This window comes from Lagopus muta, chromosome 7 (genome assembly GCF_023343835.1).
Source record: "Lagopus muta isolate bLagMut1 chromosome 7, bLagMut1 primary, whole genome shotgun sequence".
Taxonomy (NCBI): domain Eukaryota; kingdom Metazoa; phylum Chordata; class Aves; order Galliformes; family Phasianidae; genus Lagopus; species Lagopus muta.
The window spans coordinates 15,582,284-15,605,197 of record NC_064439.1 but is presented as its reverse complement, the minus strand read 5'-3'; the positions used below and the strand labels follow the sequence as shown (position 1 = coordinate 15,605,197).

At 39.4% G+C, this 22,914-nt stretch overlaps 1 protein-coding gene across 10 annotated transcripts in view; it reads right to left on the bottom strand.

The window, feature by feature from the left end:
• Window positions 1-2,063: 2,063 nt before the first annotated feature.
• Window positions 2,064-22,914, bottom strand: part of MPP7 (MAGUK p55 scaffold protein 7) — a 144,987-nt gene continuing 124,136 nt past the window's right edge. For 9 of the 10 annotated variants that reach the window (XM_048951974.1, XM_048951976.1, XM_048951975.1 and 6 more), the window contains 6 exons: window positions 17,760-17,930; window positions 11,818-11,898; window positions 9,967-10,060; window positions 8,766-8,874; window positions 7,219-7,362; window positions 2,064-5,815 (listed from right to left, as the gene is read on the bottom strand). In XM_048951974.1, the coding sequence (XP_048807931.1) occupies window positions 5,636-5,815; window positions 7,219-7,362; window positions 8,766-8,874; window positions 9,967-10,060; window positions 11,818-11,898; window positions 17,760-17,930 (779 nt within the window). In that variant the 3' untranslated portion in view covers window positions 2,064-5,635. The remainder of the gene's footprint in view (window positions 5,816-7,218; window positions 7,363-8,765; window positions 8,875-9,966; window positions 10,061-11,817; window positions 11,899-17,759; window positions 17,931-22,914) is intronic. The other variant, XM_048951982.1, reaches the window with a different exon arrangement.

Here is a 22,914-nt window from a genome sequence, read left to right as displayed (position 1 = left end):
CCTCTGGAGCCATCTTGGCGAAGGGCTGCACCCACTGCATCATTTTGAAGCTTCTTGCTGGCCCCCACGAATTGGTTGTCACTGTTTTAGTGAGTTCACTGAAACAGGGCCTGCCTTTTGTTCCCATGTTCATACAGTGCCTAACACAGGCCAGTCTTCATTTGGGAGCAGGCCTCTGGAAGCTGCATCACACTAGGCTTAATGGGAAAGCATCACCCATACACGGTATGCAAAGCTCTCAGGAAGAGTGAAGGGCTCTGTGGAGTGGTCTCAACCCACGCTTCCCATCTGTGTGATTTCCACACCATTAAAGTGGAAGTTTTTGATCATGAAACATGGCGACTACTCCCAGCACCAGCTGCAATTCAGGAAGCCATCATTTCTTAAGAACAGGCAACCAACGCATGACTAGGAGAGGGTGGGGGATTGTGAAACATCACACACACAACAAACACAACTGCTCCAAGCTGCCATTCTCTTCAACATGGACTCCTATACCAGAACTGTCTGCATAAATGTAAAATTGCTTGTGGTGTGTTTCATCCCACACTGCTCTTATGAATCCAGAGCTGTTGTGTCTCCATGGGACAAAAGACTGCTCACGTGCTCTCCACCTGAATCAAGCTCTTCACCACTTTGGTTCAGAAACACACCGCCGCCAGTGTCATCCACTGGGAGATAAGTAAAAAAATGTCCCTTGACAAAAATGTCCAACTGCTGGTGCCTCACTGTTTCCAAGGAGGAATTAATTACTGAGATTATTCAACTGAGTCTGTACAAGGCCATGAGGAAAAACAGAATGCCATTGCTACAGTTAAGCACAGTTTGGTGAGTTTCTGTTAAAGCTGTGCTCTTTGTACTCTTCCTGTAAAAGTTAACAAAATGAGAAGAAAACAGCAAGTGCTTCATCGACCAATAGCACTCCTTCTGGGTACTATCCTTCAACTCCTCCAAACTAATTTTGGCTTTGCTTACCAGTAAAGATCTACTGGCACTTGTTTATATTTACCAAAGAGGGAATAGAAACCACAGAGCATTAGCAGCCTGCTTGCTAAACTCCTCCAGTCCAGTGACTGACAAAACAGAGATGGTTCCCAGCACAGTGCCCTCATCTGTAACATTCCCAGACCCTCTCTCTACCATACCACAGACCTGCTGCCTTTAAAACATGCAGTGGATCCCTCAAACTCTGCTTCCCGAAGTCTGAATCTGATCCTATCAGACACTCGTGACATCTTTGTTAAGCCACAAATCTAAGTTCACTGGAGGAAAATTGTAGCAGGCCTTCTGTTTCTTTAACGCAGTCAACTCCTGAACATCAGTACAACTCCTAAAAGAATAGTTATGAAAGAAATTCTAGCTTAATTTTATTTCTTATCAAGAAGTTTTCAAATATTTTTATGCTGTTGAAACCCTCTTGAGAACTCTGAAGATATTTACTCTTGTATTGAAATGTGTAGCTGGCAGCTTTGTGCCAACAAATCTTTGTTTGTTTAAACAGACATATGTGTCCCGCTAATACAGATGCCAAACAAAGTGCTGATATTCATGGTTCACCCTCTTTGTTAAAGTGTTGGATGTCAGCTACACCAAATGGTACAGTATTTTATTATCAAGACGCAAACTCATTCCATGCAGTCTTCCAAATATCCAACTTGTATTTCAGACAAAGACACCAAGAGGGAAAAAGCACCCAGCTGCCTAGAGTTCCAAATGCTCTCATTTGTACTGTCATTTAAAATAAGACAAAATTTAAACCAGACTTTAACTGTTTCCAAATGTTTTTGTGTATGCTTCTGCTGAAACCTTCAGCCGTTAGCATGTGCTAGAACTCTCAAACAACCAATGCATGCTGTGCTCCTTTAACTTTGCTTTCAGACATTTTTCTGTTGAATGCTTGTTGTCACACATTGATCACGGTAATACATGATAAATACTTAATGACTTTGAGAGCATCTTGGGTAAATTGCCAGTACAAGTTATTCTACACACTGATACACAGAATACTCTTACTCCTGTGGGGAATGATTGTAGAAACCACAGTAGCAAAAATGCACTCAGATTATAGTTTTAATTGTAAATCTCTGAAGAAACAATACATCCTTCAAATCAATGCATAAAAAATCAATACTAGCTTTACTGAGGAAAGAATTCTGCATGCACAGGAGAAACCTGAACTTAAATACACGTGGGAAATGCAGAATACTGTACTGAAACAAAACAGAAGGGGCTAAAAGTGTTCTCTCTAATCCTAGCATGTGTTGGGCTTTTATTCCCGGAAAAGATGTAAGGCAGTACAAAAAGCAACTTAGTTAAAGTATTACCTTCCACAAGTGGTAGGAATGAGCATGGCCTCCCCCATGACCTGTGAGCACAGCAGGAGCGCACGCGGCCGACAGCTCGGCCGTCACTCCACGCACTTTGCAAGCACAGCAGTGTCTGCCTGACCTCCTGCGTGGCGCCCGCTTTGGAGAGCAAACAGGTTAGTGGGGCATGTGCAGGAAAGGATCTTGCAGGAGAATTCACCAACAGAAATGAAAAATTAAGCATTTCAGTCTTTGATCTAGGTTGCTTCATACTCCCATTTAAAGATAATTGGGGGGTAACAGTCAGTAATAGAAATCTTAGGCAGTTTTTCTTTTACAGTCAGCACATTTTTAAGTCCCTACGCTTTATGGTGCAAATTACAATGGAGAAGAAAACACCTGCTGTGATATATCAATAATTTATTGTTTTGCATAAAGAAGGTAAGAGTGCAGGTAAGACATCAACCAATGACCTGATGGCAAATTCAAGTACAGAGCTTGGTACAATATGAAAAAATACTACCCCTTTTTTTTTGACTATGGCGAACAGCTAGAACACAACAAAAACATCTGTCAAAACACACAGTTCCTAAAAGCCCACACAGCACAACTTGAATATCTGGAATATTGAAACCACCTTGAGTCGTCTTCGTTCCCAAATGTTCAGAGTCAGAAGAAGCACACAGCCCTCCCCACGGAACCTCAGAACAGTTTGGCACGTGAGTTCAGAGCAGGTTCCGTGCTGTCAGAACTGGTGGGCTGAGACATCTTTCTGCCTTGAACTTACATCATCCCTGCCTGCCTTGCAGAGCCCAGAGGCTTCTATTTTTTTTTTTTTTATTTTTGGAAGCAACCACTGCAATAACATTGATTTTCAAGAGCAATCTAGTGATTTAGCTAACACCACCTCTCACTGTGTGCACATTTTGCTCTGCAGGATTTATGTTTTTGTGATTCCCTTCCCTTGCAGGTGTTACAACTCAGGACTCGGCTCCCAGCCCACAGACAGGGCAGGCAGCCATCCGCCTCTCTGCCTCCAAAGCGCCTGCAGGGCTGCACCAGGGACCAGCAGCAGAGTCTTCATGAAGGCAGCAGAGCACAGCGCTGCCCATGGCTGCCCAGCACAGCGTGCTGCAGAATGTCCTCTGAGACTGCACCGACCCAGGAATGGGAACTGCAGTTTTTTTCAAAAGGACAAGACAGACAGCATGCAGGACTGCTCTGGACAGAGACTTTGCAGAATATTCCAGCACCACTTTCTCAAAGAGAAAAGCAGGTCCTTTATGGGAGTGCGATTCTACACTGAAGTTCTGATACACTGCAGGTCAGAAGCAGCACTGAGTTGCTCATTAAGGCGGGAAGTGGCCAGATATCAAGGGATGCAGAGCCCCCTCTCCAAGCTGTTGGTTGGAAGAAGTGGTGAGGGCGCTCGGTTCTTTGCAAAGGCAAGCAGGCACCCAATTCCAGATCCCCAGAAAAACAGTGTGATTTTCAGTAATTAAAAATAATAGAAAACATCTTCTCAACCCACGTAACCCGCATGCAATTAACTTAACAAATCTCAATTTATGTTACAAAAAATTTTCCTCCTGAAAAATGGTGAAGTTTGACAAAAGTTACATTACAGTGCTTCAAACAGAGCGTTTACCATACTGAGATTCTGTACATCTGTGACTCCCACATAAACATTTCCAGACTCGGAGGGATTTTGCTGCTGTTGCTTGCATTTCATTTGTTTTACACAACTCTACGCTACGTGCAGTGACCCACAAATTAAATACGCATTTAGAATTAAACTGCGGAATCTGATGGCTTTATCAGCACATGAACTGAAATAAAAAGTTTACATGGAATGTTGAGCTCAATTTACAGAGACAGTGTTTTGAATTACAGTCTTCGTAATCTGTTTAATAAATGAACACATTGACAAGAAATTTAAAAACTTCACATCCCTTTTCAACCCTCCATAAATATATAAAGTTTCACTAAATTCTTTTTCCCTGAAACAAGACATCTATATTCTCTTTACAGATTAACATGAAATAACTGCTTCCTGTTTGAATGCCACAGATGTGATGACCTGAATTTACAAGCTCCTATACGTTCTTTACTTACAGACACATTCACAACACAACACACAGGTGTTCCTTGGTCTTTACAGATGTACTCATTTCCTGCATATCAGCAGTAAAGAAAGAAAAATACCAAATTATATATATTAAAATACATCATCTATGATACATATGCTTACACTGCCACATCAAATTCAAGATGAGGTTTCCATCTGTATCGGACCACTGATGGAGATTTTTTTGTAACGAGGACTACAGCACTAATTTGTTTCTGGATGGAGATAAGACGTCTGTTACGCTATCAAAACAAGTACCGCTACATAGCAAACAATGGAAAGAACTGACTTATTGCAGCTGCTTCCAGGTCTCCACAGCATCCTCACCAATTGTTTGAAAAATTCTGAAGGGAAAGCTGTTCCAAGGTTTGCTAAAAGTTCTTGATATCAATTTAAAGGAAAAAAAAAAAGTACTCTTTACTTGGTTGCTATTCATACTGCTTAGTCACCTATTTTACAGAAGATTAATCCTAAAGACTTTGAAGTTATATACATAGTAACCCTATTTAAATAAATATTCCCGTGAGTTCTATTCGTTGTGCCACAAAGCATGCATGAAAATACCTTCAATCTGTGCATGCTCACAGCAGGGATTTTCACAACTGAGCCACTGAATACATCTTTCTTTTCATGACTACGTAAGTGCAAAGGAATACTGCAATCATTCTGTACATGTAAGACAAGACTCACGTCTATAAAAGTAAAAACACTTATCTTGCTGCGCATAGGAAGTCCTCCCCATAAAAATGTTGGTCACTTTTGCCTATTTCAGTTCTCTCGAGCACTTAAGGGATAATAACTTCCAAGTGCTGATGTGCTTTTTATGAGAGCAGTTAGACTTACAACCACCAAAGTGCTGATCTCCAGTATTAATTACTATCTTCTGCAGACTCTCCATTAAAAAAGCTTACCTTGTAAATGGACATACGAGTGAGAGAGAGACATTTGGCAGTTTTGTTACACGAGTATTTGCTCGCTTTACTGATCTTAGTAAGACTTCGGTTCCACATGACTGTCCCAAAATTGTGAACAGGAGGATGAAGACACAGGAAAACAAGACCAGTGCCAAGTATGTGAAGAGTGCACTTGCTGCTCAGGTAGAGTTAGAAAGCCCTTCTCCCAAGAAAATGCCCCTTAAGTATTGCCTAACCACGCACACGTCTGGATCGGGATGCATTGGCTGCCTTGTGAACGCGAAACGCTACGAGTGCAACCAGCTGACGGGAACCCAGAAGGTCTCAGTCTCCAGTCTGTCAAAGGTTGCCTTAAGCTCACTGTAGGCTGTTGCGAGGTCATCATTGATGATCACCTTATCGAAGAGGTGGCCGTACTGGCTCTCCATCACCTGGGCAGACTTAATCATCTCTTGAAAATCTTCTTCCTAATGAGATCAGTGCAGGGAACAGTCAGTCCACAGAAACAAGTCACCTAACTCTGTGGTGAATGCAGTGAAAACTACTTGCTTATGGAAGTGGAAACGGGGCTTTTTATTAAAAAAAAAAAAAATGCAGAAACTACCCTTCCTGATAATCTCAGGGAACACTCTTACAAGCAGAGTCTGCCCAATGGAGACGGACAATTCTTTTATCTTTCCTCTTGCAATAACACACTTGTCACTGCATGGCAATTTCAGAGCCATCTTCTGTTAGCAGCACTAGTGGAAAACATTTCTAGCTGTTTATTTTGATGATGCTTTTAAAGTTTCATTACTTAAGTCTCAGCTTGCTATTAGCACATGATATATTACAAGGCAGCCTTTTTCTTTTAAAAGCTTGGCAGGAGCTGTCTTCCTGTGCCTTGTTAGTCTTGTTTGGGCCTGGTTGGGTGCATTTCTATTCATGTTTGGGGAGGGAACAAATCTTTGGAATTTAATTGATGACACAACTATGAGTAAAACGTTCCTAACTAAACAATGTCCTGAAGATTGCTCTTAAGAATGAACCCCTCTTACATTTTATATATGACAGAAAGTATTGTTATAATACATTATTTCCAAACTATGTCAAAAACATATCCAACAAAGACACAGTCACAAAAATAAAGAGGCAATATGTATCTAGATCTGCTCTAAGTCATCCATCCCCATGACTCTGTTCATGACTCAGCTTAAAAACACAATCTAGCAAATCCTAAATAACAGCTTATATCTGAGTACAGAAAAATCATACATACAGTACATGTAGATAACAAAGTGTAACCATGGTTGGCTTTCATTTAGCTTTAATTAAAATATTTTTTCATTGTACTTCCAGGAAGTAAATAAGCTACTAATGGGTAATGACTAATATTTTTTCCCTGATTATCGACAAGATGCAGCACTTGTGCCTTTTGCTTCCTTAGATATTTCACATTCTTTCTTAGAATATTCATTTCCCTGTAACATTTTTTAGTTGTGTATCTTATCCACAAATACGGTCTTTTTATTAAGGCAGCATTTACTGTCTCAACTGACGCTTGATGTTTCAGGTTTCCTCTAAATATAAGATTCAAAATTAGAAATGATACAAGGAAATTCATATGCATAAACAGAAACATCTAAATGCAAATGTTTTTTTTAAAGGAAATCCTCAGCATTCTTCAATTGCATAAACTCATGCTGAGGACCATGGACATGTGAATATCTACGAGCACAGCAAAGAATGAGAACATCACAGCAAGTTTAGGGTGACAGAAATTGGGAAACAATGTGCAGGTTGTCTAAGCCCTGACAAGTACTATGAATAGAGACCCAGCAATAATCTTTATTTCCAAGGTAAAACAATACAAACTCTTAAATATACTTACTGTAAAGGGCTTTGCAGTTCCCCTATCATCTTTACTTGAAATAATCTTGGCATTTTTTCTAGTCTCTCTCAAGCGGTCAAGTGGTGGAGGCTTTATAAATATAACAAAGGGCTTAAACTCGTATGTCCGTAAGTGTTTCACTGTCTGATAAGAGGAAAAATTTTCATTAGCTTATTTTTCACAATGCAATTTACCACAGTAAAAGAAATCCTCTGCTAACCAGACTGAACCCACAAAGCACTTCTAGAAGTCTGTCTTTCAGTTACTGCCATCCCATTGTGTTGATCAGCACTGATTCCTACAAGGAGAGTTTCCATGTGAAGGGTAAGATAACTCCTTGTTTCCACTAACGTCAAGTAGTGCCCAAAGTCAGGAGGAGGATGGAAGGCAGGGCAGGGAGTTCTGCAGGAGTGGAAAAGTTCTACACATTTTAGCAGTAACATCTGAAAAGTAGTGTGTGCAAGAGCCTGTGCCACAATCACAGGAGGTCAGCTGTTTCTTCTCTTCAGTGCTGTGTACTCACTAAACAACTCCCTGTTGTTACTGTTCCTGAGAGAGTGAAGTGATCCTACCAATGAAATTAGAGGTCTACAACTCTGATTGCAGCACAGTGTGGAGCAGGGATGGCCAGCCAGCTTTCGGTCATCTTTGCATTGCCAGGGCCCACAAGAAAACAACGTGACAGAGAACATGACCCCAGAAGGGCTCACAAGACCAGGTCCTCTGGAGAATTTAGTGGTTCACTGAAAAACTGGGCTGCACTGGACACACAGTGCTCTCACTGAGCCCCAGAAGCCCCAGCCCAGCTGTCCTGGTGTGAGCTTGGCTTCCCCAGCTGCTCCTGTGCTGGCACAGCCCACTTGCTGCTGCTTTAAGCAAAGTCCCACGTCCAAAAATGCACCGGGAACTGCTCACAAACTGCTGGGATTCAGAAGCCACAGGCTGGCCACCCTTGGAGAAGAAATACTTTGGCTCCGTTTAAACAAACTGGTCCAGCTCTTGGAAGCACTGCAGTTATTGGGAGAATAAAAATTCCCAGAGGAGCTGTTGAGTTGGGTTGAAAGACACAGTCAGGGCAATAACAAATGGCTTAGACAGGAACAACTATCTAACAATTATCTGCCCAACAATACACCAAGCATGTTCCTTAACTTGTGTCTGCCTTACGTGGAAACTCTTTGCATGAACAGACCCACTAAACGTAGGACAGTAGCTGGGCTGCGTGGCAGCTTAAAGCCATTCTGAAATTTAGAGAACCTCTTAACACAAAACAGCAAAAAGATGAATGAAAATTTGGAAGCATTTTATAATGTCTTTGGTATTATGCTGTGGGCTTTCAACGCAGTAATTCCTGAGCAGAATACTAGCAATATGTATTGGAGTTTCCTTCTTCTCCTTCCAGCAAGTCTTGATGTGATAAAGTCACCTATCAAGCCTGCTTGATAGTAATTCAGGATGGAATAAAATATATTTTTTAGAACAGTTAAGTTTCTGGAATCCTACGGAACACAGAGAACTACAGGATTCCAAAAGATATGCTTACTTACATGAGGCTGCACATCCAACAGACAGACTTTGTTTTTAGCGAGGACTGACCGAACAGAGTCTAAGCTTGTGCCATAGTAGTTGTTCTTATACTCGCCGTACTCGATAAACCTATGGCAGAGGGTGAAAACATTAGAATCATTTCCATTTTCTCCAGCAAAAACTTATCGTTTTGGTTTATAAGACCTGATTCAGGAGCAAATATATGTTACTTTACATGCGAGTTTTACCATGTTTTATAAAGGAAATGCTGTCAAGTACTTCAACATGTCAATTTTAAGAAATCTTCTATTTTACCACGTTCAAATCAGTAACACCTGCTTGTATTACAGTTGAAGAGAAAAAAGCACTGTAGTCCAACAGCCCACTAATGTTTTCCATCACCTCTTTTTCTGAACTAATGCAATGCAATAAAACAGTGGATAAGCTAAACAATAGAAACTACTGAAATTTCATTGCACACTGCAGAATATCCAAATTCCATCTCGAAGAGGAGGAGGAGCTACGACAGTGCTAATGGAACCAAGGCGGCTGCTTATGCGCTATAAAAGCACAAGTACAATTTGCCAAAAAAGCAAAGCACAGTTTGAAGTTTCCATAAAACCCACAGCTTTGTGTCTAATACACTTTTGCCCCCTGAAACACTGGGACAGAATTTCAAGCTGCAATATTTTACAGGCTGCTAGAGAGCACGATGCTACCATTGTCTTCATTTTAGTTTAATTTCTGGAGTGTTTACAGACAGGGGCTTCTCTGTAGGTCTCTACGTTCAAAAGCACAGGAAGCGCCTGTCCTGAAAGAGTGCAGAACTACGCAAACATTGATTCAAGCACGTTTGCAGCCCTTTCAAGCACACTTCCAGGCTCCCATCTCCCAGTGCTGCAAGGCTTCACTGCCATCAAGGATAATGCCCCATGAAAGAGAGCTCCCCCACCTCAACACCTACAATTTCAGGGTCTTATTGATGAGCTGAAGTGCTGAAACTACTTGGATGCACAGAAGCTTCTGTCTGTATATTCTGCTGGGTTTTTTTTGTTTCTTCAGCTTCTTTGAACTGCTTATGTATCAAAATGTAAATCCAACATCTTCAAATCACTATGGCTTACATCCACTTTGAATTACTATCTAAAATTACAACCAGCCCCATTTTATAACGCAGCCATTGTTTTAACTGTGGTTCTAGTTAAAGCCTCTTCAACATACTTGTTATTCTGTACGTCTGTCTCAAACAAGTGCTTGGAAATGAAAATGTATTCAACACCATCGCTTTCTTGGCTTCTTCTTGCTCGGGTGGTGTCTGCAGTTTCATTAAAAGAAAAAGAAAAAAAAAGAAAGGATGCACAAAACAATATAATGCAAACCAGTTCAGGAAACATTCAGAAGCCCACAGCCCTTGTGCAATACTCAGCACAGCGGTTCCTCGCTCCTGAGTGACACGAGGCGGCACTCAGCACGTGATGGGATTGAGTTTAAAAGCACACACAGGGAAAAAATCTACTGGACAAGTGTCAGATTATCATTTTTATTAAGTGGTGGAAAAATCCAATAAAATGAGGACAGCTGAATAGTAAAATGAGCAGCAGTTCATAACAATTACCCCAACTTCACCACTCGTTAAACTTATTAGCATACAAGACCATAAAGGGAAACAAAGTTCACCAACCTGATTTATAAAATGTTACATTCATTAGCAACAACTGCAGCTATGGTATGTGGAGTATGACAGTAAAGAAACGGGGTGTGAATTTTATGATTTAGTTCTTTCCATTTCCTGGTGATTCCTTTTTCTTCCAGCGGTCTTGCTTTATCTTTACTTGCCTTCAAGCTCTAGGCATAAAGGTTCTGCTTACAAACTTGTGGGATTGCCACTTACAGGTAATGAGCACACTTAAAAATCATATTTAATACAAGATGCATATTACAGCATCACATATTCTTCATTGTAAGTGAACACACACAACCTGCTTGCAGAAGCACAGCCTGGAATGCCATTTGATGGCTCGCTTTTCTTAGGTTGACACAAAGAGAAATATTTCCAAGAACGCCATTTCTCCACGCAAGTCCTGACTTATTGAATTTCAGGGAGAAGGATTTCTTTACTTGTTTGTTTTAAATTATAACCACAAATTTGGAAGAGAAAAAAGAAAAGGCAGCTTGATGAATCCTGGCAATTTTTAGAGAAATGCTTCTGGGCAAACGACTGCATATGCAGTGTGTTAAATATTTGGGAACATCTGGCTTTTTTGTTGCAGTTTTCAATACCCAGCTGAGGAAAATATTTGCAAATGAAATGACTTGCTGAAAACAAATGTATTCATTTTTCTACCTAGAAAATTCATTCATATGTATTTTTATAGAATACCTGTACTTGCAAAGAAAAACATGAATTCCTGAATTCAGTGCTGGACCCTTAATTTGAAGGATCCGGATAGGAGGCAAAATTACAAGTACAAACAGACAAAGAAATGGCAGAGCAGCTAACGCTATCAAGCCCTCCACATGAAAGAAAACCCAATAAAGTATTGTAGAATTTAGTTCAGAACAATGTTATTCATCATCGTTCAAATTACACGACACGGTCAGACAGGGGAAAGAGGGGAGAAAAATCCCCAAATAACTTTTCTAAAGCTAATCAAAGGATTAAAATCATTTATTCATCGAGGTTCAAAACTGTTTATCATCCATCTTTATTTTTCAGCCTTAATGTAAAAGGGCATTTTGCTGAAAGCAAGCATTGCTAACAGAGTACTTTTCACTGCTTTGCAGCTAAATCCAGCGTGTTCTTTAGCTGAGTTTCATTTACCAAACACCGCTGACATCAATCACGCTAAACCTGTAGTAAAAATCTACTGCAGTGCCTCTGAGCCAAAACATCCTATCAATTTAATCAATGCTACTTAAAATACTACTGCAGCAGCACTTTCAAAAATTAGAAGAGCAATCTGGATGCCAAGCATGCATTTAGAGACTCAAATTTAAAAGTGCCTTCAGTTAATGCAATAATAAAGGGAACCAAGTGTAGCATCATGAGAACAGAAGAGTGTTTCTACTTACGTGGCACTGTTACGCCGTAATGCTGGGTGTCACTGATCAGCAATTTTCGTTTGAGCTCATTCAGTCCAACCCCCACTGGTCCTAAAAAAAAGAAACAGTGCTGTTTCCCAGCAGCCAGGCCTCTCATCTTCAGGCACAAGTGCTCTCTGAGGTAAGTCCAAAAGGCACACAGCTATAACACAAACTATCTTCTAACCATTTAGAAATGTCTATGGTTATAGCCTCTCCTAAGATATACAGTGCTGACAAACATGAGGGGACAGACAGTAGTTTGTCTGGTCTGACTCTACCACTGAGGAAAAAAGACACGGAAAAAGTTCAATCATAGAATCGTTTGAGCTGAAAGGGACCCTGCAAGGTCATCTAATCTAAGGCAAAGCAATTTCTCCACTACCCTCAACACATCATATCCCCATCCTTGGCCCTACACAGACGTGGCACCTTAACCTTAATCAAAATTGGCATGATTATTTATTTTGCCAGAATATCTCAAACTTCTGGAGCAGAGCCTCCCAGCCAGCAGGTGAAGGCCATTCTTCTCCATCTTTTCGAGGGGTCAGGTCAGGAATGAGTGGGAAGAAGAAGGAAGGGCAGCTCCTCTCCATGCACTTGGTGCTCTTGGTCACAACCCCTTTGGGGTGCTTCTGTTTCCTTCTTTGTTGTTGGTTTTCTTTAAACTCTGCTTGTACGCTGCCTGCTGTCTGAACTGCTCCAAAATAAATGTTTCTTTCTTCATGCAGCTGCCAAGGGAGACCACTCTTGGAAGGAGGTTGGCAGGAAGAAACAAAGACTGCATGGTTGTTTTCTGACGCATCTCGTCCACCTCCACTTGACTATTGCCGTGCTAGAAATTACTAAGGAAGCATTTTCATTTTTCATGTGCCCCCCACTCTTAGCCATTTGATAATGGTTCTTAAACCACTTCCTACCCACAGGTACCCTATTTCATGCTGATATGTGCATGAAGAAGCCCAGCTGAGGGTTCATGGGTTTCTGATGGAGTACTGGCTTTGTTTCCACCGAGTCAGGTCAAGAGCAAAATGTAGAAGAGGATCATTTAATCATATCCCAAATGATACAAGAATAATGCACATTATGGAAAATTCTTACTATTGTATGCAAAGTGATGCAACCATGCATTCAGTTCTTTCTAATAAAAGCATTTTAGAGATTAGAAATACAAAATGTAATAAGCATGTTAATGAAATAGTGATATACCGGTTAATTACTAATGAGAGTCTGGCATCAAAAAGCAACGACTGATGCTTCAGCACCTTCATCTGTACCCACCCTGTGTGGTTAGAAACACACAACGATGAAAAGCAAGCGTCTCCTACTACCCCCAGACTATGGTTGCTCTGTAAAGTCCTAGAGTTTCTGCATTTATAATTTTATATGTTTACATAAGTTAAACACACAACTACATTTCAAGTTCCATCTCTGACCTGCCAGTAAATTAATCTATCAGTAAGTATAAATGTTTATTTAATATGGTGTACAGCAGCCTCTACTGGTGCATGTCTGCAGAGAAAAGCAATGTGTCATGCAGATAATGACATTACTTTTGTGCTTTCTATTTTTTTCCTCTTTTAATGGCACAGTTATTTAAACAAATACCTTTTTTCTTTCCAGAAAAGTAGTTAAAGTAGTTAAAATTCTCAATAGATTCTATTAACATTGAATGAAACAAGTGGAATTCAAGTAAAAAGAATCATTAAATTCCTTTCAAGCAAAATTTTTTTCACATCATATCTACGCAAATATTATCTCCTTAGACTATACACTGTCAAATCAACATGCTTTCAGCTCTATTTATATATAAATAGTCCAGGCTTTAGTTACTGTGGTGGATGCTTTAGAAACTTAGATCAGATCTGTTTTAAGATCTAAACCTCATTACTATGCTGTCTCCCCTTCCAGATTACCATTTTAAACTCATCTTTAAATTTAACTACTGGAAGGTGTAGATTCCTCTTTTTCAGCACAGATCTCTTTTAACTGCAGCATATGGATACTGAGGACTGATTCCTGGTAGTAATGCCATCCATTGTGCTTCTTTTTGCACTACATCTCCTCAGTGTAAAGAATACTTCTATTCTGGTCCTTATTTTCATGTTGATGCTACAAAGATGCTAGTTTTTAATAATTAGAATCTGATTTGACCTAAGGATGAGCATAAAACACTAGGATTGAGAAGGACAATCCAGATTCTCATTGCAGAATGCTAAGCAAGTGGGATACATAGCTGTAGCATTATTTTAGTTTACTATAACTCACCCCTGGCAGCAATATTAAGTGGTTCAGTGACAGATTTAGTAATACTTTGCTTATTTTTCTAAAGCAACATTTACTTTACTTGCTGTTCCATATTTAGTCACATCAACCAAGTAACCGTAGTATCCTGCGCAAACAAACTGCAACACCTAATTCTTCTTACTGACAGTCACCTGCAGAAGTAGACCACCAATCACTACAATGTGCATGAAGCTTTGTACTATTCAGATATGCCTCAAGAAAGCTGGAAAAACTGTTTAGTAGAATAAGTTCAGGTCTCAGGATGATTAACCTCATCAGTTATTCTTCAGCAGCAGGCACAAAGGGATCTCCTAGAAGTTGGTTCATTTGAAAGTGGTCTTTCAGAAAAGACTCTGGGAGTCAGGTGCCCTCTGCTGAGACCACAAAGACCCTGTAGAAAATGTGCATTGAGGTTCTACGGCTCAACTATTCCTTCTCTAGTAAAATGGATCAGCGTAACGCAGTGACTGCATACGTATGTCCAACCATGACACAACAACATGTGAAGCAGGAAAACAGAATCTCATTTTTCTGTTTTTCAGTAAACTGTAACTAGCAGTGGGAAGGTACTTCTAGACTGACTGCGCACTGAAGCAGGATTGGGACTTGACACTGGTTTTCTGACTGGCAAGGCTAGCCAATGTAGATTTCTGAGCATTCAGCCAGAAAGGATTAATGAAGATATCAATTCTAAGTCTTCTTCTTTGTTGTCCAAGTGGTTCACGTGGTATAGCATGGTCATATAGTTTGGCCTTCATCTTTACTGAAGCAGAAGCATTTGCGAGAAGGATTTTTTCCTTGTTCATGTAAATGAGAATTCTATTGCCTGAACAGTATGTTTCATATCAAAACATTCTGCCTCAGCTTGGTAAGGCCGCAAAGTATCACAGTTCGGATGCAGACAATATTTTTGAAGACCTTAAGGATTTTCTGTGGCCTAGGAATGGTAAGTTATCAGAAGAACAGTGGTCACATGGTACTGGATCATTTCACTTTTAGCAGACTCATCACATTCATAATATCTGAGAGACAGCACAGCAGAAGTATCTGTAATATTATCACTCCAGATTATCCATTATTTTAGCCCCAAGGATATACAGGGCTTTTTTCATAAGCGTACATTTGCAGAGGGGGTGAAAGCTTGACAAACTAATACATCTAGCTGTGGCTGAGACTAATACTCTATCACATTACAGGGCACTAAAAATTACTGTGTGTGCAATTTGCATTCTGTAAATTAGAGCAGATCAATTTAAAATGAGGCCGAAAGAAATTTCTCCTTTGCAGCTGTCAAACTCTCTCTGACAAAAAGGACATAACAAAAACCCCAAAGCCTTCCAACAGTAAATTATTCATTAGGCAGTAGCATAACACAGTAGATATTCAGTGTCCTCACCAATTAAAGCTATAAATTTGTTATCTGTCCCTTTGTTTCCTGATAACAGTATCCACCTTCTATTTGACACACTATACTCTATGCTGCTACCGGCACACAAAAGCTTGTTGAATGCATTCACTCCTACTGTACCTGTGTTGCTTAGCTCTGCTACTTTTTCCACATTTTGCCCAAGACATTTTTATGGAATTGGCCAGACTTAAGCTGCTCTTAATATCCAGAGAAAAATATTAGAATTACTGAAGTCTGCAATAAATTTCTGAACTGCTTTTGTTACTAAAAAAACACTCTTTCTTCACTTGATTTATTACCACAAAAATCCAATGAAATCTCTAGGTATTCTTTAGATCAGACATATGCAATTTGTTATAAAAAGTCTACTTATCACACTTTTGCACCACATATTGTTGATGTAAGTGTAAAATCAACTCAACCATGTTATTACTGCTTGTATATAGCCCACAATCTCACAATGATCACACTGGTAGGTGGCTGAATTTTAGCTCTGGAAAGTGACAAAGCTGTTTATTAAAAACTAAACTTAATGTTCCCTTGGATATGACTGACAGAAAAACATAGCTACATAGCTACTCAACAGTACAAAACAGACCCTGATAGAAGGTCGTATTTCTCTGCTCTGTTATTTTCAGAATGGAGGAAACTTTACTAATGATGCAACAGCCTACGTTCTACTGCAAAAGAAACAATAACTAATGAGACATTATTAATTGGTTGCAATGGTTACGCTCACTGGTGCTCCAATGGCTACCTTTGAAGCAGTTAAGATAATATACTTCCTGTATATATATATGTATATATACTTTTTTTTTAGGAGACTGAAGCAATGCATTTTGATTAGATGATAAATGCTATTATAGCAGTGGCAGATTACGGAGGAACAGAAAGCTGAGGATGACATCTTAAGTCTTCTGCAGCTATGTTTACGTCTGCTCTTGGCACACAGAAGCCCACCTCTCATCCACCTTTCTCTCAACCTGCTTGTTTACTTGTTCTAGCACAGTAGGTTTTGTTGCTCTCCATGTATATATTCTGCCTTGACCGAGCACAAGTATTTATTCCATTTTTTTTGTCTTTCTCTACTCTGCTATATTGATTGATCTCTTAAAAGAGCAGAGCGCTACCGTAATTCTTATGAGTTTCAGTACAGATGGACAAACAGGTTCAGATTAGTCACCATGGTAGCTATATTTAAATATTATCTCTTTTTATTTTAAGGCTACAGACATTGTCTCCAAAAGCATCCTTACATATTAGTTGAGATACTGTATCTGAATTGGTGGTGTACAAGACAGGTGAAAAGTAAAGGGATGACCATGCTTGAAGGGTAGGGGCTATTGGTCTGTACTATACTGGGTAACTCACTGGAAGTGGAGCTCCTCGGGCGTCTACTGGAGGATGTACCACTTCATAGCTTCATTAAGAAAAATGTCAGCCAACACAGAACAGCCCCCTGTTGAGTTTGCAGATGCCAAACTGGTTGGTTTAGACTTGTCTGAGAATAGGGCTGCAACACAGAGGGACCTCAGCAAGTTACACGAATGGGCTGGCAGATCTTTGGAAAATTTGATGAAGACAAATGCAAAGTTCTGCACATACAACAGACCGCAGTACCAGATGAGGACTGACTGGCTGTGGAGCGGATTAGATGAAACGGACCTGAAGGACCAGGCAGCAACTGAGCTAAGCATGTGACCACAGGGACACTGCAGTGAGGAGTGCTACCCTGGGCTAAATCAGCAAAGGGACAGCCACTGAATGGAGGTGATCCTTCCCATTAATTAGACACTGCAAGAAATGGTCAGTCTGTACTGGGGCCTTTATTAGAAGAAAGATGCTGATAAACTGGAGCAAGGTCAGCAAAGAGTTTCTAAGATTACAGGAAGATGAAGAATAACCTACATGTGAGACAAGCTGAGGGAACAGGCCTTGGAGAAGAGACTGCTTCAGGGGGACCCACCAGCACCCATCTAACACTTATTGAGATGATGTAGCCTTCCTCTTCACTGAGGTGAATGGTGGGAACAAAAGAGAAGACATAGTAGGAAGACAAGTTCCCAAGGGTGCTGTCATCAGAAACCCGCTCTGAATTCAGAATTGCTCCTGCTTTGAGTGGGAAGCTGGACAAGCTGATCTCCTAAGATCTACTCCAGGCTGAATTACTCTGCGGTAAGCACTGCGCTAATCAGCAGTCCTAAGTTTTACCAAGTTAAAAATAAGGAAAACAACTTACCAACCAAAACTACAAGCCTGTATTTGTCATGAGGTTGTCGTCTATATTTTGCAACTTCTTCATATGTTGGGATATCTGCTGTATCGTACTGATCACTCTTCTTGCACTCATACATAGATTTGTTTGTTTTTTTATCTTTTCTGCTAAGGCGAAAGCTTCTTCTAAAACCAGCTGCAATAAGAACAGGATTTTTTCAAAATAAGAAAGCAAGTCTATCCAAAGCTGTAAACAGTCTCTTCCAAACACTCGAGGACCGGTGCATGAAATAAAAGAACATACTGCATGTTAAATAAGCCATGGCACTAGAACGATTTTTTGCCGCGGTTTTAAACTGTATCAGTTGCCTACTTAAACTGAAGAATTAGGATTACCAATTAGATCATGACATTCGTAACAAGTTGTAAAAATAATTACAGTAAATTGTTAACATATTTAGATAATTTGAGTGTCTTACACATTAGTATGCATACACAAGGAAAACATTCATGCAGTACAGACTCTCATACCACACAATACATTTCTGTTAAATCATCATGGCATACAGACACATCAAATACAACACAAGAACACATCTGGTGGTTGAAAGGATTAATGAAAATTAATTCCTTGAATAACTTTTTGTGCTTGAGTCCACGCTGACACCATAAAAAAGCGCACAGAACCTTTCCTGAAGATGTTTAAGACTAAAACCAAACACTGTTAGTTAAATGCCAAAACACCATGAAACATGTTAGACAATACAGTTGCCGTATGACGGATATGTTGGCATTAAACTGAAAGTTAATATTCCTATTAAACTTGCATTTACAATTTCCAATTGCGTCAACAATGTTACATCTCCAGCATCTATCTGCAAGACTGGGTATTTCAAATAATCACAAAGGAGATCACAGGCGTATTCAAACAGAGCAGTATAAAAAAGGCTTCTAACACTGTATTTTAAAAACTAATTTGACTCATTTGTTAATGGTTACCTTACAGTTCTTCAGTAAATCCTTAACATTAATTTTACCAGTATCTCTATTGCACTACTTTTGTTCTAGCAGGATTGCAAAACTGATTCCATTAATTGGGAACAGGAAAGTAAAACTCAAATTCTAAACACACTTTAAAATTATTGAAAAAATCTTGACACCATTTTCCCCCCAGGAATATTCTGTAGGACAGTAAACATATGTAAACTTTTGGTGACCCCAAATTTTTCAGCAATATATTTTCATAAACTTGTAAAAACCCGTATGTTTAGGTGTTTGAAAAGTAGTCATATTACAGTTTCATCTTCAAAGGCAGTATCTGGCAAATTCAACACTCACTTCTGCAAATACTTAAAAGCAAAATCTTATAGAGCTTAGTTACAGGCTTAGCATGTTCTGCACAGTTCCATTTAGCATAAATCTTTGCACAATCTGGATCAAAAATAATGTTAACCAACTAATTTTGCTGCTGTAAATCTCTGTATCGATAGGAATTCACAATACATGCACGTAAAAGTTCAAAATATGAATAAGTAAAATAAAAACCGATGAAGAAGAGCAAACATCTACAGAACAGGACACCGGTATTTTTAAGAGTGTTGGGCTGAGAGCTGGGCTGAGATAGAAGAGTGACAAAAATATGAGACAGGAACACATACCAAAATATACTGAAATATGCTATTTTCTTATGCAAATAAACAACACTAACACTGAAGTGACTGCAGTGAGAAAAGTTTTGTCAAAATATTGATAACTGTAAACACATCCAAGAGAAAGCCCAGGCGATCTTGTCCAGTATAGAGTGAAAATCCATTAGGATGCAAAGATGCTGTAGGAACCTTCTTTAGCAGAGAGGCTGGACTGATGATCTCCAGAGGTCCCTTCCAACCACTACAATTCTCATTCTCTGGTGCTACGTCACCTCATCTAACTGCATACACAACTGTATAAAGAAAGGTTAAAAGTAACAGCAGCTACAAAAGGGGGCTGTAAATTTCATAGAAGGCTCCAGATCAAAAAACTGCTCTAAAAACAAGTTGAAAATTGTTTTGAAAATTGTACTGTATAAGCATCTAGAGAAAAAATGGTAAGCCTTTACCGTTTCCTTCTAAACAGTTGACAGAATAAAGAGCTTTGTCACAGCATACAGCACCTGCATATCTACAAAGGTTCCGTTCTGTGCTACAGGGCCAGCATCTCCCCACTCCACTGTTGAGAATGAGGGTAGGCAACAACTGAAGCCAACCAATCTCCTCTGTACCACTTTGGTTTTAGGCTTACAAACACCAAGAGTTCCATGCCTCTGAGCAGCTGTCTCACAGCAGCACATTTACCAACAGCTCCTTAACTTCAGCTTAAATACCTGGAATTTTTTGGAAAAAGCTTGCTTTAAGATACTTTCAAAACTAAGGAAAACGTACAGTGCAGAGACAAGAGATCAGACTGTTTTCAATACATCCCCCATTTTTATGGTACTGCTACTGCATTCCTTGAAACATGTCTCTCCCCCTCTCAAATCTGTGATTATATATCCTCATGTTTGTGGCTTAACTGTACTGTGACCTTCAGAAGCTGTTTTACAAAGAACTGTTAATTAACTTTGAATTTATAATATATGTTGGGCAGCTACGACTACGTGAAAAGATTAAGCTGAACTTAAACTACATTATACTCACAAGGCAGGAGAACATTCATGAGCAAGCAAAAAAGCACTCTCATAGTGTTTGCATATTTCTCAATTTAGGAAAGATGAAAATCAAACTTAATAAATTTAAATTAATTATAGACCATTATTAAAAATATAGAGAAAATCACTGTGGAAAAACAAAAGGAAGATTGATTTCCAATAGAAAAATAAAGTTTCTATAAAATGATTAAGCTTGAAAGTAAACGTCTAAAATGGAACAGAGGGAAAAAGAATTACTTGCCTGAGATATTTCATCAAATAAAACTCAGTGAACACAAAAGGAGTTGCGACCTATACTGTCTGCAGAATATGGATATCAGCAAAAATTAATCTCAGCTGCCAAGAATGCAGACTATAAAATAAAAGGGGAAAACTTTGTGACTAGCATTGTGAGCATTAGGAAGCTTGCACCAGTCCAGTGGTTTCAGCTACATGACTAGAAGCTACTGAACGTACTAACCCACAAACTGCCCCTGGAATGTAAAAAGTTTGGTGAAATAGCTGCTGGGAAGGAAATAAGAACAAACGCTCTCCAGCTTCAAATGCCTCCAAACCGAATGGCACTCCTCAACATGAAACAAAAGTCATCAGCTGTTACTAACACTTAGATAAGGGCCAACAACAATCCAAGAGGAACTACTTATAAGATTAGGAATGTAAACACATAAACAAACAAACAAGTCTAGAATAACAGCCCAATTTGTCTTCTAATCACTGGCAATGTACATCCTTACATCTGCACAGAGAAAGCCACCTGGGCTTCATGCAGAAATCCAGACTGAAAACTGGCAGCACGCAAACATATCCAGTCCTAAAACACTTCTAAAGGACAACAATGTAAAATGTTGCATTTCTTTAGATTTAATAATAAAATCCTAAAGAAGGGAACAAAAATTGTGACTATGTTGAGTAAATTTGGATTTAAATATGTGTACGAAGCTAGAAAGCTGATTTCACAAAGAGAAACTGCGCTAAAAGGAAGTACTATAATTTACATTCACGTGTGCTACATTCACCAGGAAGGCTCCAGAACGCTGTAAGGCACGGACACGTGCTGCGTTCATTTTCATTCAGTAAAACAAGGATTAAAATTTGCATTAACTTTGTGTATTCTTCATGGAATTTAGTCTAAATTTACACAACTTGTAGTGAACAAATGGTGCTTATCTGTAAATGAATTTACAAGTACTTTTGGTATTCACATGCATGTTACTGACAAAAGTAATTGTGGCACCCTGGTCATTACTGAGGTGCAATTTTTTATGAGATATTTCTGGATATTCTTTTTCCCCTTCAAAATATTGTCATTTTTTTATACCTACTCGTATACTGAGTATTTCTATTGTTACACAGCAACTGCACAAACACAGAGCAGACGTCTTACTCTGCCTGCTTCTGGACTGATTCCCAGCTTGTACATTTAGGCAGGGTTAATAAAAATTTAGATTATGTCTGGATTTTTAAGACAAAGTTGAGACTAGTAAACAGATGATATTCATCTAATACCTACTATATGTTGATAAAGGTTCAGGCAATGTAACTGCATTTTAAGCTTGGCACAGACATGGTCCTAATGTTCTCCCCAGCAGTTCCTCAGGAAATTACAGCAGAAACATCTGATACTACACTGTAACTGAAGTATTAGAATTCAGTGAAAAATTGTGAAATTTATTTGAGTCACTTTAGTGGTGAGAGTTCAAATTAATAGTCTGATAACCCTGAACATAACGCCGTCTGAAAGATGACTCTTCTATCACTCTTCATGACCACCTCATGTGTGTCTGAAGTACGTATCCTTTTAGAGAAGTCTGGATATTCAGAGAGCATCCTGGTTCACAGATTGGAATGTGAACGCATACAGAGCTCGAAACCCACAAGCCATAACACTGACTTAAAAATCAAGGACAGAAAATAGAATTGTTGTGGTTCGTTTGGTGTGGTTACGCAATACCAAAAGCAGCACGAAGTACAACTTACTATTTTGATTTTCGGAAGCTGTCAGTGCATCTATACTTTGAAAACTGTTTCTAAAATTTAGATGTGCAAAAAATTCACCACACTTAGCTGATAGTAACTGTTCATATGTGTGACTATAATCAGCCCTAAATACGGGGTAATACAGCTCGGCTCCTTCATCAGTGGTGAAGGGAATTTGGACTGCCTTGTTCTTGTGACAGGCTAGAGCACACCGACAGGCCGTTAACTCGGCTGTCACAAAACCATCCCAACCTTGTTGGTGTGACTCAAGTCCTTCAGCGACTGCGTTTAGGCTTTCTTTTCAGACTTTACATTACAATACTGAAAGCCTAGAAATTTAGTTACTTAGTAAGCCAGGAGAGCCATTAAATGCTTGCCATCTTTCAAGAATGCTCAGGATAAGCTCCAAAAAACAGTACTACAAAACATGGATGGACATTCAGAATACAGTTTTCAAAATCAGACAGATTCACTGTGAGGAAGCCTGATCCTTTTTTGGAGAATAAAGAGTTCTTGT